The 19,824-nt window shown below is 46.7% G+C and overlaps 1 protein-coding gene across 1 annotated transcript; it reads right to left on the bottom strand.

Moving 5' to 3' along the window:
• Nucleotides 1–1,422: 1,422 nt before the first annotated feature.
• Nucleotides 1,423–19,378, bottom strand: LOC140186136 (keratin, type I cytoskeletal 18). The gene is made up of 8 exons (XM_072240044.1): nt 18,829–19,378; nt 14,864–14,946; nt 12,017–12,173; nt 10,772–10,936; nt 8,371–8,496; nt 4,945–5,162; nt 3,707–3,747; nt 1,423–1,736 (listed from the first exon to the last, which is right to left on the bottom strand). The coding sequence occupies exons 1-8, from the start codon at nt 19,213–19,215 to the stop codon at nt 1,618–1,620; spliced, it is 1,296 nt and encodes a 431-aa protein (XP_072096145.1). The 5' UTR covers nt 19,216–19,378; the 3' UTR covers nt 1,423–1,617.
• Nucleotides 19,379–19,824: the final 446 nt, after the last annotated feature.

Here is a 19,824-nt window from a genome sequence, read left to right as displayed (position 1 = left end):
TCCATCACGGGTAAAGTCCTCTCCACCAGTGAGCACATGTACCCGGAGCACTATCGCAGGACTGCAGTATCCATCATCAGGGATCCCCACCACCCAGATCATCCTCTTGCCCTCTCCTAGCATCCCACCAACCTCTGTGTCCAGCATGTAATTCTCCGTAACTTCTGCGATTTCCAATGGGATCACACCACCAAGCACATCTTTCCCTTTCCCACACTTTCCACAGATACCGTTCTCTACTCGAATCCCTAGTCCACTAGTCCCTCCCCACTGATCTCCCTCCTGGCACTTACCCTTGCAAGTGGAACAATTGCCACACCCGCCCCTACACCTCCTCCCTCACTACTATTCAGGGCCCCAAACAGCCCTTCCAGCTGAGGCGACACTTCACCTGTGAGTCTGTTGAGGTCACATACTGTGTACATTGCTCCTGATGTGGCCGCTTGTATGTCAGTGAGACCTGACATAGATTGGGAGACCTCGCTGTCTGCCACAAAAGTGGGATTTCCCAGTAGCCACCCATTTCAATTCACTTCCCATTCCATCATGTCAGTCCATGGCCTCCTCTACTGTTACGATGAGACCACACTCAGGTTGGAGGAGCAACACCTTATATTCCATCCGAGAAGCCTCCCAACTGATGGCATGAACATCCATTTCTCAAACTTCCAGTAATGACCCTCACCTCCTTCACCATTCCTGTTTCCCACTCACACCTTATCTTCTTACCTGCCCATCGCCTCCCTCTGGTGCTCGACCCCATTCCTTTTCTTCCATGGTCTTCTCTTCTCTCCTATCAGATTCCCCCTTCTCCAGCCCTTCATCTTTCACCAATCAACTTCCCATCTCTTTACTTCACCCCCTCCTCCAGTTTCACCGATCACCTTGTACTTCTTCCTCTCAAACCCCCACCTTCTCATTCTGACTTCTTCCCCTTTACTGTCCTGAGGAAGGGTCTCAGCCAAAATGTCTCTGCTTTACTTGTTTCCATAGATGCTGCCTGGCCTGCTGAGTTTCTCCAGCCCTCTTCTTGCTGCTGCCATTAGGGAGCAAGTACAGGAGCCTCAGGTCCCACACCAGCAGGTTCAGGTACAGTTATTACCTCTCACCCATCAGGCTCTTGCACCAGAGGGGATAACTTCACACACCCCATCACTGAACAACCCATGGACTCACTTTCAAGGACTCTTCATCACATGTTCCCGAAGATTATTGCTTATTTATTATCAACTTTTCTCCCCCTTTTTCTTGTAGTGGCCATGAAAGCCCGCGAGAAAATGAATCTCAAGGTTGTATATGTATGTGTGACATGTATGTACATGAGTAATAAATTTACTTATTGGACCTTGGCTGTTAACAGAAACAGAGCATTTCACAGTATGTTTCAAGGTGCACGTAACAAACTTGAACCTTGATCTTGAATCCTGAAGATAAGAACTCCAGTATTTATTAAAAGATAAGCCATTGCAGAGTAGGTAGAAGAGAAAATGTTTATACATGTTTATGATTGCAGTTCATTGCTTCAGACACTATTATAAACACCATTATATCCCATTACATAGACTTTTGTTGACGTGTAACATTTCAAAACATCCCCATCGGTACAGCGGCGAATACTCATTCCAGTCTCTGGGTCTGTTCGCTGATTTCTTCCACCTTACTTGATTCATCCACAACCTTGCCGTCAACCAGAGTTGTTGTGATGACTTTGACAACTTTCCTCGTTGTGACCTCAGCTGTATGGGAAGAAGGGGAAGATAAGGTTAGACACTAGAGATTCTGCAGATGCTGGAAATCCAGAGTAACACACTCAAACGGCTGGAGGAACTCAGTGGGTCGGGTAGCTTCTATGGAAATGAATGAACAGTGAGTGTTCTGGGGCAAGGCCCTTCATCGGGACAGGAAAGGAAGTGCGAAAATGCCGAAATATGAAGGCGGGAGGGAGGGGAAGGTATACAAGCTGGAACGTGATAGGTGAAGCCAGGTGGGTGGGGGAGGGTGGTGAAGTGAGAAGCTGGAGTGATTGGTGGAAAAAGTAAGGGCTGAAGAAGAAGGAATCTGATTGGAGAGGGGGATGGACTGTGTGAGAAAGGGAAGGAGGAGGGGCAACAGGAGAAAGTGATAGGTAGGGGTAAGAGGCCATAGTGGGGAACTGAAAAAGAGGAAAGGGGGTTAGAAGCTACTTGGACAGAATACGAGTTGTTGCTCCTCCAACCCAAGACTGGCTTCATGGCTGAAGAGGAGGCCATGGACTGACATGTCAGAGTGAGAATGGGGATAGGAATTAAAACGGTTGGCCTCCAGGACATTCCATTTTCTGCAGATGGAGCAGAGATGCTCGACAAAGCGGTCCCTCAGTCTACATCGGATCTCAACAATGTAGATGAAGCTGCAACAGAAGCATTGGGTACAGTAGTCAACCCCAACAGGCTCACAGGTGAAGAATTGCCTCACCTGGAAGGACTCTTTGGGGCCCTGAATGGTGTGAGGGGGGAGGTGAATGGGCAGATGAGATCCAAGCAGGATTTTTAAGTCTCGCACTGAGATTACCAATGCAATGGGATTTAATCACAGGAACAATGATCGCATTGCTCTTTCATTAAACCACATGACTGATGGAGTGAGAGAAGAGAGGGGCAACAAGAGACTGAAGATACTGGCATCTGGAGAATAGAAACTCAGTGGGTCAGGTACTATTTGTGGATGAGATGAACTGTCAAAGATTTGGGGTGAGACCCATCGTCTGCTCTGGGTGATTGTGCAGAACCAGGTGTGTGCAAAGGTTGACCACCTCGGAGTGCGAGTAGGTGGTCAACTTCAAGCAGAGCTCCCCAAAAGCAGCATCGCTGATGGTGAAGAGGGCATCTGGCCAAGGCCTGCCAGAATACTGCTATACATAGTGGAGTAAAGGGGAGCTCAGGTAAATGATTAGCTATTAAATGGCATTGAAGACATTGGGCTGAATTCCTTCCTTTGTTCATCGATCAGGGAAAAAGAATAATGACTGGTACAATCAAAATGATGAACATGGCACTTGGTGTTCACTTGTTTTCAAAGTTCCATTCCTAAATCCTCAACCTTACCCAAGGCGGCACACAGGAACTGCACTAGTTAACTTGGAGAAGGCAGGAGAATGGGGTTGAGAGGGAAAATAAATCAGCCATGTTCATATGGCAGACTCGGGGGCCAAATGGAATGCGGCATCCATCATCAAGGACTCCCACCACCCAGGCCATGCTCTCCTCTCGCTGCTGCCATCAGGAAGTAGGTGCAAGAGCCTCAGGACTCACACCACCAGCTTCAGGAACGGTTATTACCCCTCAACCATCAGGCTCTTGAACCAGAGCGGGTAACATCACTCACCCCAAAATTGAACTGATTCCACAACCTGTGTTCTGGATATTTATTGATTATTATTATTACTCTTCTTTTCGTTTTTGCAGTTTGTTGTTTCTTGCCATTGGTTATTTGTCCATCTGTCATGAGAGGTTTTTCAATGATTCTATTGTGTTTCCTTCTATTTACTACGAATGCCCGCAGGAAAATAAACCTTAGGGTAGAATATGGTGACATATATGTACTTTGATAACAAATTTACTTTTTGGATTCTGCTCCTATGAGTCTTATGGTCTCACTCCTGGTGGGACGGTGGGAATGACACATCTACATCAGGCATACGAGTGACCTTCTGCGCGTGTATACTTACTGGGAGTAGTCGGAGTTTTTGGAGGGCTAGCTGGTTTCACACTGCAAAGGTAATACAGACAGTGGTGAGACAACAGTGGCACACTGTAGATCCTTCAGGGACAGTTTAACCAAAGTCATGATAAATTGTTGCAGTTTTGTTAGACAATTTAAAGATCCTCAAACAAGAAACATTCATCAGAATCCTTTCAAAATACAACTGACCTTTCAGCCCATCAACCACCAATCATTCATTTACACCAATTCTGCTCTAATCCCAATTTATTCTCCTCAACTTCAAATAAATTCTCCCCATGTTATTTTCCATCCAGAGGACTTTGCTCTTGAGTTACCCTGATGTTAAATCGTTGTTCAGTGCTACAGTCCTTCTGAAGTACTACAGCGGGATTAACGCATGACCATGGGGTCATGTGATCATGTAGCACATGACATACAGGTCCCCCCTCCCCCAACACACCTGAGAGTGGAGCCTAACACCTGGCCTCATATCCAAACTCAGGATAGAAGTGTCAAATCAACAGCGAGCTACTGTATTGACAAGGAAGGCCCAGTTTTGCAGTCAGTTTGTTACCCATCTTGTGTCCTTCAGAAGGGCCTCGCAAATATCACTGAGAGCCCTTTACATGGTGTTTCCAGAGTTCCAGCTCTGCCTACAACGGCAACCCAGTGAGTGGCTGCATTTGACATGGGCCACCACAGGTAACAGACATGCACATGTGACAAGCCACACACAAACGACGGGCACATTGTGACATGTTTGACAAGTTCACCACTACACACTCTTGTATTGGCTGTCTTTCATTACCAAAACTGTAACGTCTACTGTGACATAAGGGTACTGTAGCGGTTAGCGTAACACTTTACAGCACCACTGATCGGGGTTCAATTCCTACCGCTGTCTGTAAGGCGTTTGTACATTTTTCCCATGACCAAGTGGGTCTCCTCCAAGTGCTCTGGTTTCCTCCCCACGTTCCAAAGATGTACGGGTTAGTAGGTTGTGGACATGTTATGTTGGTGCCAGAAGCAGGGTGACACTTGTGGGCTGCCCCCAGCACATCCTTGGACTGTGTTGGTTATTGAGACAACAACACATTTCATTCTATGTTTCAATGTACATGTGACAAATGAACCTAATCTTTGTTTGGAAGCTAATCTCAATTAGAAATTTCCTATTTAACCCCTAATTTCCACCATACAAAACCCTGACAATTACACTTCCCAGCAATGTGTTCCCATTACCTCATATCACCATTGAGTAAGCGCCTGTACTCAGCAATCTCTGCTTCCAGAGTCAGTTTGATTTTCAGCAGATCGTCATATTTTTCCTTGTTTCTATACATTTCACTCCGTAGACCGGCCAGTTCGGCTTCACGTTGTGAGATAATTAACTGCAGCTTTTCAAACTCTGCTCCATATCTGCACTCTGTTTCACCCAACATATTTTCAAATCCTGCGATCTGTGAAATTCAACAAAGGATACTCCAGTGAGCTAAAAGTCCTCACTGAGGGATCAGCAGGAAAGGGGGAGTTGTTTCAATATCTGAAGATCTGTCCTGGGCCTAATGTATTGATGCAATCACGAAGAAGGCACACTGGTGGCTAAACATCATTTGGAGTTTGAGGAGATTTGGTATGTCACCAAAGACTCGCTCAAATTCCTACAGATGTACCATGGAGAGCGTTCTGACTGGCTGCATCACTGTCTGGTATGTAGGGGCCATTGCACTGTCTTGGAAAAAGCTGCAGAAAGCTGGATAGGTACATGGATGGGAGAGGTCTGGAGGGTTATGGACTGGATGCAGGTCAATGGGACAAGCGGAATCATTTTTTGCCACGGACTAGAAGGGCCGAAGGGCCTGTTTTCTGTGCTCTAGTGGGCACGTGGCCAAGCGGTTAAGGCATTGGACTAGCTACCTGAAGGTCGTGAGTTTGAGCCCCAGCCGAGGGAACGTGTTGTGTCCTTGAGCAAGGCACTTAATCACACATTGCTCTGCGATGATACTGGTGCCAAGCTGTATGGGTCCTAATGCCCTTCCCTTGGACAACATTGGTGTCGTGGAGAGGGGAGACTAGCAGCATGGGCAACTGCTGGTCTTCCATACAACCTTGCCCAGGCCTGCGCCCTGGAGAGTGAAGGCTTTCCAGGCACAGATCCATGGTCTCGCAAGACTAACGGATGCCTTTATTTATTAGTGTTCTATGGTTCTAAAGTTGTAAACTCAGCCAGCTCCATCATGTACACTAAGCTCCTTGGCATAGCGGACATCTCAAAAGACAATAAGGCAGCATCCATCATTTAGGACCCCCATCACCCAGGATGTGTCCTCTTCTCATTGCTACCATCTGGGAGGTGGAAGACACACACCTAATGTTTTAGGAACAGCTTCTTTCCCCTCAGCCACCAGAGTTCTGAATGGACAATGGACCAACCCATGAGCATGAACCTCATGATCTTTTTGTAATTTGTCTTTTTTTAAAAAATGTATTGCACTGTACTGCTTCCACAAAACATTTTTGGATGTGCTTTATGTATATCAGTGATAATAAACCTGATTCTGAAATTGAATCACAAGTTAGAATTGGTTATTCTTAAACTTATAAACATATATTTCAATACAGGGAAATCTGTAACAATCAGTATGTAAAGTTATGAAAATTTGATCTGCTCAGCGATTGTGGGTATCTGTCAGCTTTTCTTTCATCTTCACCTTTGACAAAATCCTTCGAATATCCCAACCTGTGTTTCCTTCTAGAGCAGGCGTTCACAAACCTTTTTATGCCATTAAATGGGGGGTCCATGGACCCTAGATTGGGAACCGGTGTTCTAGAGAAAATGGACGCAAGATACATGATTCATTGTGATTTATCATTACGTAGTGAAATTCAAGACCTTGAAACTTGGTAAAATGATTTGAATATTCCAGCTACAGCTTCCTTTCAGAGGAAGTGTGTGCTTTAAATGACCTACTCTGCACAGTACATATCATATTACACGTTCAAAGGACTGCCTTGCTTGGAAGTGACATTTGCATATGTTACACAAGACTATAAAGAACTGGAGTCAGTAATTAAGCTAATCAATCATAAATGAAAATTAAAATATAAAGCACTGATGTTGAAAATCTGAAACAAATTTGGAAATGGTCAGCCCGTCAGGCAGCTGGAGGGAGAAACTGAGGTAATGTTTCAGGTTGAAGCAGTGTAGTGGGATTATATCCATGGCATCGCTTCGAGCTGGAACTTTAACTTCTCTTTCCCTCTCCACAGATGCTGCTTGACCTGCTGAGTGTTTCTAGCAGTTTTGGTTAATTTCTGATCACCTCTGCACAATTATATAGAAGTAAAGTTAGGGGTTAAAGTAGGTATATGGAATGAAACGTGCATAAATACCCACATGTACTTACAATGTAACAGCATTATAGATAGTGCAGTGAAGTAATGGGGTAACAGAGGTTGGGGGTAGAGCCAACTAAACTGATTGATCAGATTAATTGCCTGGGGGAAGAAACTTTTGAGATAGTGTGAAGTTTTTGTTTGATAGCCCTAAAGTGCTTCCCAGAAGGGAGCGTTTAGAAAAGGCAGTCTGACGGGTGGGTAGTGTCCGCAGTGATTTTTATTGCCCGCTTCCTTGCCTTGGACACATACAACAGTGTGGACTATTTTTTAAAAAGGGAAAAAATTTCAAAAATCAGAGATGCAGAGGGACTTGGGAGTCCTTGTGCAGGTTTCCCCAATGGTTAACTTGCAGGTTAAGTCAGTGGTAATGAAGACAATTGCAATGTTAGCATTCATTTTGAGAAGAATGGAATATAAAATCGAGAATGTAAGGCTGAGGTTTTATAAGGCACCAGTAAAACTGCACAAGAGTATTGAGGGGAGTTTTGGGCCCCGAATATCTAAGAAAAGATGTGTTGACGTTGGAGAGGGACCAGAGGAGGTTCATAAGAATGATCCCAGGAATGGAAGGATTTGCATACAAGGAGCGTTGAATAGTTCCGGGCCCGTACTCACTGAGTTTAGAAGAAAGGGGGTGGGGTGTGGATCTCATTGAATATTGAGAAGTCTGGATAAAGTGGATGTGCAGAAGACGTTTTCTATATTGGGGAGTCTAGGACCAGAGGGCACACCCCCAGAATTGAGGGACATTCATTTAGAACAGAGATGAGGAAACATTTCTTTAGCCAGAAGGTGGTGAAACTGTAGAATTTATTGCCACAGGCAACGGTGCAGGCTAATACTGTATTGGGTATATTTAAGGCGGAGATTGATAGATTCTTGATTAATCAGGGTGCCAAAGGTTACAGAAGGGGTTCCCAACCTGGAGTCCATGGACCCCTCAGTTAATGGTAGGGGCCCATGACATAAAGAAGGTTGGGAAACCCCGGGTTACGGGGAAAGGCAGGAGAACGGGGTTGCGGAATTATAAAGCAGCCATGATGGAATGGCAGAGCAGACTCGGTGGGACGAATGCCCTAAATCTCTCCTATGTCTTGTGGTCTAATTCCTGCTGTGATAGTAGACTGCTGCCAATAACCATCCATGCTGACCTGACAGATTTTGTATGTTGTAAGAGGACGCCACACCAAACCAGACAGTAATGGCTGCTGGGAAGATGCCTTTTATGGTGGCTGTGTAGAATTGCAGAAGTGATATTGGCCAAGCTACCTGTGCTTTCAGGGTTTCCACCTCCATCTCCAGACCTTGTATCGTTTGCCGCTTAATGGTGATTTCAGCTTTTACATCGTCCAGTGCTTTTGTATTCTGCTCACATTCGGTGCTCACAACCTCTATCTGCATAGGAAATAGAAACATTGCAACTTCTGATATCTCGTGTACGTTCTCACCACAGACCGATGCAGCAATACTCCTCCAAGCTTGCATTTGGAATTCACATTGTCTTGCCTATATAGTAGTGTGGAGAAACAGAAGGATAACTCAAAAGTTGCCATGCTAGTTGATAGGGTGGTTCAGAAGGTGTGTGGTGTATTGCCCTTCATTAGTTGGGGGGTTGGGTTCAAGAGCTACAAGGTAATGTTACAGCTCTATAAAACCCTGGTTAGATCACACTTGGAATATCGTGTTCACTTCTGGTTGCCTCCTTATAGGAAGGATGTGGAAACCTTAGAGGGTCAGTGGGGATTTACCAGGATGCTACCTGGATCAGAGAGCATGTCTTAGGAGGATAAGCTGAGCAAGCTAGAGATTTTCTCTTTGGAGCAAAGGAGGATGAGGGGCAACTTGATAAAGGTATACAAGATGATACCTCTAGAGGTCAGAGGTTAGAGTGGACAGTCAGAGACCTTTTTCCCCAGGGCAGAAATCAATAATATGAGGGGGCTTAATATTAGGGTGATTGGAGAAAAATATCGGGGTGATATCAAAGGTAGTGTAGTGTGGAGGAGCAGAGGGATCTGGGGGTACATGTCCACAGATCCCTGAAAGTTGCCTCACAGGTGGATAGGGTAGTTAAGAAAGCTTATGGGGTGTTAGCTTTCATAAGTCGAGGGATAGAGTTTAAGAGTCGCGAGGTAATGATGCAGCTCTATAAAACTCTGGTTAGGCCACACTTGGAGTACTGTGTCCAGTTCTGGTCACCTCACTATAGGAAGGATGTGGAAGCACTGGAAAGGGTTCAGAGGAGATTTACCAGTATGCTGTCTGGTTTAGAGAGTATGCATTATGATCAGAGATTAAGGGAGCTAGGGCTTTACTCTTTGGAGAGAAGGAGGATGAGAGGAGACATGATAGAGTTGTATAAGATATTAAGAGGAATAGATAGAGTGGATAGCCAGCGCCTCTTCCCCAGGGCACCACTGCTCAATACAAGGGGACGTGGCTTTAAGGTAAGGGGTGGGAAGTTCAAGGGGGATATTAGAGGAAGGTTTTTTACTCAGAGAGTGGTTAGTGCGTGGAATGCACTGCCTGAGTCAGTGGTGGAGGCAGATACACTAGTGAAGTTTAAGAGACTACTAGACAGGTATATGGAGGAATTTAAGGTGGGGACTTATATGGGAGGCAGGGTTTGAGGGTCGTCACAACATTGTAGGCCGAAGGGTCTGTACTGTGCTGTACTTTTCTATGGTCTATGTTCTATGTATTTTTTAATTCAGAGAGAGGTGGGTGTGTGGAACGCCCTGCCAGGGGTGGTGGTAGAAGTAAATACATTAGGGAACATTTTTGATAGGCACATGGATGATAGGAAAATGGAGGGATCTGCAGGAGAGAAGGGTTAGAGTGATCTTGGAGTAGGTTATCAAGTCATAGAGGCATAGAAAAGTTCAGCACAGAAACCCCTCTAGTGTGTGCGGAACCATTGAAACTGCTGACACCCATCGACCTGCACCAGGACCATAGCCCTCCATAACCCGACCACACTGAGAGGGCTGAATTGCCTGTCCTGTGAGGTAATGCCCTGTTTTACGTTATCACTACAGACCGACTCTGGGCGCTGGGATAGTACAACACATTCAGGTACATTGTATGATGTAAACGTCAGCAAACCCGATTCATAGTCAATCATTGGGTCATACTCACAACTCTCGCTTACATTCGGTCTTTTTCTCAGAGTTAGCGAATCAAGAACGAAAGGGAATGGGATTAAGGTGAGAGGCGAGAGATTTAATGCAGACTTGAGCAGAAACTTCTGTTTTTTTTACACTTATATGGTGGTTTGTACAATGGGAAAGAGCTGCCAGAGGAAGTGGCCGAGACAGGTACAATAACCGCGTTTAAAATGCAGTTGGACAGGCGTGTGGATAGGAAAGGTTTAGAAGATTTCTGTTGAGCCTTGTGGGAATGCTCCATTGGCACTGGAATGCGTGGCAACCCTTGCACACACCTCAGGTGTGCTGGCTGTTAGTGCAAGTGACGAATCTCACTGCACGCCTGATAAATCATCTTGAATGCTGAAGGTTATAGGCCACAAGTGGGCAAATCAAACTAGATTGGAAGGCAGCACTTGGTCAGGGTACAAGGGTGGATGGGCAGAATGGCCTGAGTGAGTGACAAGATAAAGATGAGAAGATAAAGAATTTTAAACAACAGTGCCGGCTTTGAGAATCCTTACCTGCGACTGGTACCAGGCTTCAGCATCGGCTTTGTTTTTTGATATTAACTGCTCAAACTCAGTTCTGATCTTTGCGACGAGGTCAGAGATATCTGGTTCCTTACCAGAAAACACACTCACAGAAACCCTCTCGGTCTTCAGCTGTGCTTTCAGCCCATCAAGTTCCTGCCACACACAATGACACAGCCTGATCAGATGAGCGACAACCTCTTCCCGTTTGGGAGTGTTCCCTCGCCTACTGAGCACCCCACTATCTAACCTTCGTCCTGGCGTCTCTCTTCACAAGATGACGTACGCTGAATGTCTCCAAAACTAATCGGCACCCCTACAAGGTGGTTACAGATAAATCCATTCAAAAATTCAGTTGGCGAGGCAGAGGGGGCTAAGAGTGTGGGATTCACCCCTCAGCAGTGTTTGATGCAATTAATAAAGATGGGTAAATTTTAAATTGGTTTATTAAAGGTACTTTGCTTTGCATGCCACCCATACAGATCATTTCATTACATCAGTATGTTGAGGTAGTAGAAGGTAAAGCAATTACAGAATGCAGAGTGAAGTGTTACAGTCACAGAGAATGTGCAGTGCGGTTGGACAATAAGGTGCAAGGTCAAAACAAGGTAGATTATGAAGTCAAAAATCCATCTTGTAGTATTGGGGGGCGGTTGAGTAGTCTGATAACCGTGGGATAGAAGCCGACACGTGTTTTGGGAGATGGATGGTGATCCAGTGCCTCATGAAGAAGAATGAATTAGATCGTGCAAATTTGATGTCAAGTCAGGCTCACAGCAAAGAAACAATGAGGCAAGTTGGTACCTCTACCTTGAGATTAATTTTCTTGCAGATATTTACAGGAAAATAAAGATACACAGTGTAACAGAATTCATGAGAACCATAAATGAAGTCTGACAAATAACCAATGTGCAAAGTTGTGTAACTAAAAAAAAATACTGAGAACACGAGTTGCAAAGCCCTTGAAAGAGAGTCCTTAGGTTTTGGAATCAGTTCGTTCAGGGTTTAGGTGAATGAAGTAATCCACACTGGTACAGGAACTTAATAGTTGTAGAATGATAACGATTCCTGAACCTGGTGGTGTGAGACCTGTTACCTCCAGGTCACTGCAGAAAGAGAGCATGGCGTAGATGGTGGGGGACCATTACTCTATAGATTGTGGCCGACAGGAACGGGTGTTGTCCGCGGCCTGCGCTCTCTGACTGAAGAGCAACAGCTAGTTGTGGCAGCCCTTACCTCCGCATGGTTCTTCTTCAGGAACAGAACTTCTTCAGTCAGCAGGTCAGTCTCATTCCTCAGGGAGGCGGCATTGACCTTGTACTCCTCCTTGACACGCCTGAGACGGTCGATGTCGTTCTCCACAGCCTGACGGACAATTGACTCAGACTCCAGCCTGGAACGGGACAGGGGCACAGAATCTAGAAATCACCGCTGTCCATCTCAGGAAGAGCTGAACCTTTACAGCCCTCTCCCCCGCAATGCGCTTCTTTCCTGCGACCAGTACACATTAACACGTAGAGGGTAGGTGCCACACCACTAAATAAAGTTAGCTTCCCCCCCCCACCCCCCATCCTAACGGAGCACCATTAAGAGGGTATGGAAGGTATCTGACGGATTGTGAGGACCACTGAGTGAGTCACGGGGGTCTCTCATCCCCACTCCACCCCCCCACCCCATCGAGAACATACATCAGGACTGCTGCATTCAGAGTCCTTGGCATGGTCAAGGACCCTTCCCATCCGTCCCACAATCTCTTTGACCTCCCACCGTCAGGCAGAAGGTATTGCTGTACACCAACAAGGACTGGGAGTGGGCGAGAGCTTCTTCCTTTCCCCAGGCCGTGAGACTTCTGAACACCCTGGTACCACTCGGACACATTATTGATGACAACACCAGTAACAGCAGTACTGTTCTATATTTAACCATATGTCGTAAATGCACTTGATGTCAGCTTGTGCATCTACTGCATGCTGTTTTATCTGTTCATATTATTTTATGTGCTGGGTGTTGCACCTTGGTCCCGGGGAATGTTGCTTTGTTTATCTGCATGCATGCATGTGGTTGAAGGACATTAAACAAACTACATAGAATCTACAGCACACGACAGGCCATTTGCCCCACAATGTTGTGCCGACCATGTAACCTACTCTGGAAACTGCCTAGAATTACCCTACCACATAGCCCTTTATTTTTTTTTGAAGTTCCATGTACCTATCTAAGAATTTCTTAAAAGACACTATTGTATCCACCTCCACTGCCGGCAGTGCATTCCACGCACTCACCACTGAAAAAGTTACTCCTGACATCCGCTCTGTAACTACTTCTAAGCACCTTAAAACTATGCCCCCTTGTGTTAGCCATTTCAGCCCTGGGGAAAAAACCTTGGCTATCTATGCGATCAATGCCTCTCATCATCTTATACACCTCTATCAGGTCATCTCTCAACCTCCGTCGCTCCAAGGAGAAAAGGCCAAGTTCACTCAACCTATTCTCATAAGGCATGCTCTCCAATTTAGGCAACATCCTTGTAAATCTCCTCTGCACTCTCTCTGTAGTGTCCACATCCTTCCTGTAGTGAGGTGGCCAGAACTGAACACAGTACTCCAAGTGGGGTCTGACCAAGATTTTATATAGCTGTAACATTACCTTACGGATCTTGAGCTCAGTCCCACCGTTGATGAATACCAATACACCATACACCTTCTTAACATCACTGTCAACCTGCACAGCAGCTTTGTGTGTTTTGTGGACACAGGCCCCAAGATCTTTCTGATCCTCCACACTGCCAAGAATTTTACCATTAATGTTATATTCTGATTTCAAATTTGACCTATCAAAATGAAGCATTTCACACTTATCTGGGTTGAACTCCATCTGACACTTGTCAGCTCAGTTCTGCATCCTATCAATGTCTCACTGTAACCTCTGACAAGCCTCTACAACTAGAAGTGAGATTTCACAGACTACAGTGGTACACAATCTGCACAGGACGGAACTGTGAACAATATTCCCCACCAGGGTAAGGGAGATATCAGGATATGGACCATAAATAATTGAAGCAATTAAAAAAATTGTGATGTTTTTAAGTGCAATCTGACTAATGCCATGAAGCTACTGGATCATTGCAAATTGTATTGAAATTGAGGGGCAAAGTTGAGCGGAGATATGCGGGGCAAGTTTTTTTGTGAACGTTGAGTGGTGGGTGCCTGGAATGGACTGCCAGGGGTGGTGCTGGAAGCAGACATGATGGTGGAGTTTATGAGGCTCTTAGATGGCAACGCCTGTTCATACCTCTGGACCTGGACTTCTGAAGTCGAGAGAGCGGAAATGCCCCAGTGTAACGGCTTTTGCACTTTAAAAGCTCTGCCGCGCAGGTTTCTTATCATTGTGAGGCACGGTGGACAACTACCACAGACAGGCAAATGAGTGTGCAGGGAGCGGGGGGACGCGGGCCGCGCGCAGGGAGCGGGGGGACGCGGGCCGCGCGCAGGGAGCGGGGGGATGCGGGCCACGTGCAAACAGAAGGGGTAGTTTGATTGAACATCCTTTTCAGCGGAGACATCGCAGGCCAGAGGGCTTGTTCTGGGCTGCGTTTTTTTAATTGTTATTTCAAGATACAGCACAGTAATAACTTTGTCAAGTCTAACTAGCACACAACACCCAATGACACTCATGGGATCAATGAACCCACTAACTCATAGGTCTTTGGACTGTGGGAGGTAACAGGAGCACTCGGAAGAAATCCTTGTGCTCCTGGGGAGAACAAACAAATTCCTTACGGTCAGCAGCAGGAATTGAACCTGGGTCCCTGGCACTGTAATGGCACACTACCATGCCACCCAATCGATGTTCTAAACACCCATCTGATGCACAGAAAGTTCTGCCAGAGAAACAGTTCCTTTCCAATCTGAGTCTATATTGATGCCAGCCCTGCTAATGGGTTAACAATAAACTGATACTCAGTGTACATGATGGATAAGCCCCACTTGTGTCCGCGCCCACAAATGCTGTCTAAACTGTTGTGTATTTGCCCTTTGAACTGAGCTCCAAGTGCAAATGCGAAGAAGGATTTCTACTACACACTTCATCCTGAAGTCCTCTGCACTCAACCTGGCGTTGTCGATCTGCAGCACGATGGCGGCATTACCCAGGGTGAGATCTTGGATCTGAAAACCAAAGGGAGCAACATTCAATCAAACTTGGCATCAGACTGCTGTCTGGGTTGGGGCAGCATCCTCTGACAACATACAAAAACTACAGCGAACTGTCTGGTCAGCAGAAAGGGGTCGTTGGCTGCAGTCTACCACCACTGAGCCAATAGGCTGGTCCTGGACTTATTTCCCGGCATAATTTACATATTACTATTTAATTATTTATGGTTTTATTACTATTTAATTATTTATGGTGCAACTGTAACGAAAACCAATTTCCCCTGGGATCAATAAAGTATGACTGTGACTATGACTATGTGTGTCCAAGACAAAAAACAGGTAGAAAAATCAGTGTGGACACTACCCCGCCCAGCAAGCTGCCTTTTCCAAATTCTCCCTTCTAGGGCTATTCAACAAAAAATTCATGCCATCTTAAATATTTCTTTCCCCAGGCAGTTAATCTGATCAATCATTCTAGTTAGCTCCTCCACATCCCTCTCTGTCTATTTATTCCCATCACTGCACTGCACTGTAAGCACTTTAAACCGTATAAATTTCCCTGTATTTCCATGGTTTCTGGAAGTTCACCAGGATCCTGAAGAAAATCGGATTAATACCACCCACAAACCCACAAGGAAGCTCAAGTCACAGCTTATGCAGGTCAAAGATGCCAGGATACTCGGGTTGGCTGGCGTTTACAGGACTCCCTGTGAACGCTAGGTGGCATGTATCGACCAGACGGGATGCACAGTGGAAACCTGCATCAGGGGGCACAGGAGGTGTATCCGTTTGGTTACCCGGAGAAGTTGGTGGTAGCAAAACACTGCATTCGCAATCGCCATAGGACTGACTTCAACGGCACTAAACTACTGTGCTGTGCCACTGGGTTTTGGGACTGCCTGGTAAAGCAAGCCATTGAAATAAAACTAGAGGAAAAGAATTCGATCGTAAACAAGCTGTGGGAGTGGAAACCTGATTGGATGAGGTCTAACCAATTAGGAGGGACAGGCTATGGGATATAGATACCACTGGTCTAGACCTGCCCAAACTTCATTCCTGAGGAAGGGGGCCGGCTTTGTGATCAAACTGTTGGTTATAATTGATACCTCTGCCTAGATGGTAGCCTGAGAAGAGCTTATTCATCATATACACTGTGAAAGCACTAGATAGTTTTCACTTTAAACAACTATTTGTCATACTGTTTACATTGTAAATGCATGCTGGGATTTATGTATCTAAGCACATTTTATTCCATATCCATATTTTAACCTCTAACTTTATTTTATATATAATTCTTTATAATTGTTGAATGTTGTTTTTTGTTACATGTTGCGCCCTGACCAACACATCACAGCAAATTCCTAATCCATGGAAACGTATTCAGTGAATAAAGCTGATCCTCGAGATGGCCCAGTCAACTTGACACTTGGACAAAAAAACAACACTGAAGTGTTGCTCAATACGGGATTGTTTGGTTTTCATTAAAGCTGCTGAAAGATTGCTGTCCACACTGTGATGAAGTTAGCTCTATTTGTCACATGCACATCAAAATGTACAGTAAAATGCATTGTTTGTGCCAACGACCAACCAACGGATGGAGAAGACCACCAGGCTTGGCTGGATGGAGTGGAAGAAGGGGTGGGCTCGGAGGGGCTGAACCATGTTGGTGAACTGTTGCCTCATGGAGCAAACCAGGAACACACACAGAGATTCAAACATCCTGCCTTAGGTAGGGTCCTTGTTCTTGTGCCCCAATGCACTTGGGGCCACTATGTGGACATACATCAGGAATTGAAATATTATTGTTAGAAGTACCAAGGTTCAGTGAAACACTTGTCTTGCATATGTGCAGAAGATACAAAACCTTGAAAGCATGCATCACCGGGCTCCAAACCAGCTTCTGAACCACTTTTATAAATCTATTAAATGCTTCCCTACAGCCGTGAGGGCATTTGAATCTCTCTGTGTATTACTGGTTTGCTCCAGGAGATAGTTCCCCATCTCCTCTCTCACTCCACCCAGCCAAACCTGGTGGTTTTTCCCAGGCAGTTCTCCCCATCACTGCCAGCTCAGGCACGTGTGGACAACAGTTACAGCAATCTGTCTGATGAAGTCAGTGACGATTCAAGGGAGGAAGAAGTTCAGGAGGGTTTAGGGGCACAAGGCAGAGGAGTGCAGCAGATCTGGGGTGGATAGTGCATGGGGGCATGAGGCATTGGAGACAGGCTGTGTGCTGCTGGCTTAGGAGGAGTGTGGGGATTGATGAGGGATTTGGGGGTCTGGGGGTGACAGTTTGTCACTCTGGGGAGGAAGGTGTGGGTGACCCTGTCGGGATTGGTTCGGGGGGTCTGGGGTGTTGGTGTCTCTGAGGGAGCGTCGAGATTTGAGGGGTTTTGACGGTCTGGGGTTTGGTGTATGGGTGACTCTGGGGGGAGGTATGGGGATTGGGGTGGTGTTTTGGGGGGGGGTCTGGGGGGTTGGTGTATAGGTGGCCTGGGATGGGGGGAGGTGTGGAGATTGGAGGGGAGTTCAAGAATCTGGGGTGTTAGTGAGTGAGTGATCCGGGGGTGTGGGGGGACTGGGGAATGTTCGAGGATCTGGGGTGTTGGGGTGTGGGTGACCCTGGGGTGGGGGAGGTGTGGGGGGTTGGGATGGTCTGGAATTTTGGTGTGTGGGTGACCTGGGGGGGTGTGGGGATTTGAGGGGTTTTGACGGTCTGGGGTTTGGTGTGTGGGTGATGGGGGGAAGGTATAGGGATTGGGGTGGTGTTTTGGGGGGTCTGTGGGGTTGGTGTATGGGTGGCCCGGGATGGGGGGGGAGGAAGTGTGGGGATTGGGGGAAGAGTTCAAGAATCTGGGGTGTTAGTGAGTGAGTGAGTGATCCGGGGGGGGGTGGGGATTGGGGATTGGGGGATGTTCGAGGATCTGGGGTGTTGGGGTGTGGGTAACCCTGGGGTGGGGGAGGTGTGGAGATTGGAGGGGTTCTGAGGGTCTGGGGTGACCCTGGGTTGGGGGTGCTGTGGGGGTTGGGGTGTGGGGGTTTGGGAGCTCTGGAGTTTTGGTACGTGGGTGACGGGGGTGGGGTGGGGATTGGAGGGGTTTCAAGGGTCTGGGGTGTTGGTGTATGGGAGACCCCGGCAGGAGGTGTGAGGATTGGGGGGTGTCAGAGAGTTTGGGCTGGGATAATAGTAACTTTATTTATCGAAAACTTCCCATACAGACGATATAGTTCAAAGTGGTTTATAACTGAAAATAAAATAAAAATAAAATAGATAATAAACGACAAAAAGATGTTAGTTAAAATCAAGGTTAAATAAATAGGTTTTGAGCTGGCGTTTATAATTGTCAACTGAGTCTGCATCCCTTATAGTTTTAAGTATTGAATTCCATAGTTTAGGGGCGTAGGTCACAAAAGCTGATCTGCCAATATCTTTTGAGCGAGATTGTTTAAGGGACAGGCGGAAGAAACCCTGAGAGCTCGGGTAGGTTTGTAAAACCAAACCGATTCTGTGATGTACTTTAATTCCAGACAATTAAAGAGCTTTAAAAACAAGGAAGAGAACTTTAAAAACAATTCTAAAAGATACAGGACGCCAATGCAGACTGGACTGATATATTCCTTCATCCTGGTTTTGGTTACAAGTCCAGCAGCGACGTTCTGGATGAATTGAAGTTTGTCAATTGATTGCTTTGGAAGGCCAGTAGAAAGGAAGCTGTAATAATTAGTCTATTCGATATAAAGGCGTGAATCCCATGTGGAGGATGTGTGGGTGATGTTGGGGACGTATTGCGATTTGGGAGTGTGGAACAGTTTGTGGGAGAGGGCGCATTGTGAGGTATGAGGATGAAGGAGGTTTATTTATCGGGATCAATAAAATATATCTATCTATCTATTTACCTGTCTGTTGAGATCGCGAACCTGAGCCAGCAGGGGATTAATGTCCCGCTCGGCGGTTCTCCTCTCCTCCAGGATCGCTCCGATCTGCACCTCCAGCTCCCTGTTGCTGGTCTCCAGCGAGTGCACCTTGTTCAGGTAACGGGCCAGCCGCTCGTTCAGATCCTGCAGGGTCTGCTTCTCGCCCTGGGGCTCGGCCACCGCCGCCGACATCAGGACGGCGGCGGACGAGCTGAGGCTGCCGCCGTAGCTGGAGCTGGAGCGGAAGCGGAAGCCGGAGCCGAGCACCAGCGAGCGCCCGCCGGTGGAAGCGCGGCCCCAGGAGCCGCTCTGCGCCGACCGACTGGAGAAGGAGCTCCGGCTGGGGACGCTGCCGACTATACTGGGCATGTCTGCACCGAGTGAAGATTCAGGCGACAGGAGAACCGAGCGGTCGATGGATTGAGCACTCCGCTAGGTGCATCCCAGCGGGGTATATATACAGAGAGGGAGAGCGTAGCTCCACCTCGGTTCTTACTCGGTAACCGGCGCAAACAACGCCCTCTATCACCGCCCTGCCCTTTGTCTACTTACTTACTTATTTAGAGAAACAGCACGGAGTTGGTCCTCGGAGCCGCGCCACCCAGCAACGCCCAATTTAACCCTAGCCGAATCTCGGGTCAATTTACAATGACGAATTAACCGACTAACATTGGACTGCGGGAGGAAGCCGGAGCACTCGGGGGAAACCCATGTAATTTTCGGGGAGGACATACAGACTCCTTACAGAGGAGGTTGGAATCGAACTCTGAACTCGGAACTCGGACGCCCCAAGGTATAAGAGCGTTGTACTAACCCCTATCATGGCACCCGTTAGCTTTACTTGCCACATGTACATCCACTGTGGCATATTGGTTCAGATCCTCTAATGAGTCCTTGAACTGGGCCCTGTCCTCTGACTCGAAACAATCCAAAAGCCAGCTCCCGCAACCTCTTCTTTGCTGCCCTCACCTCTGGAAT

The sequence above is a fragment of the Mobula birostris genome, chromosome 22 (assembly GCF_030028105.1).
Source record: "Mobula birostris isolate sMobBir1 chromosome 22, sMobBir1.hap1, whole genome shotgun sequence".
NCBI classification, from domain to species: Eukaryota; Metazoa; Chordata; class Chondrichthyes; order Myliobatiformes; family Myliobatidae; genus Mobula; species Mobula birostris.
The sequence above is the reverse complement of the archived record's forward strand: the minus strand, read 5'-3'. Positions and strand labels throughout refer to the sequence as shown.

Bases quoted from the DNA above. Each gene is read 5' to 3' on its own strand.
- LOC140186136 (XM_072240044.1), bottom strand. From the start codon at position 19,215: ATGCCCAGTATAGTCGGCAGCGTCCCCAGCCGGAGCTCCTTCTCCAGT. The intron at 14,947-18,828 runs GTAAATAGATAG...TTTGGTTTTCAG, and splicing joins TTCGCGATCTCAACAGACAG to ATCCAAGATCTCACCCTGGG. The intron at 5,163-8,370 runs GTAGCTTGGCCA...TGAATTTCACAG, and splicing joins TGGAAACCCTGAAAGCACAG to ATCGCAGGATTTGAAAATAT.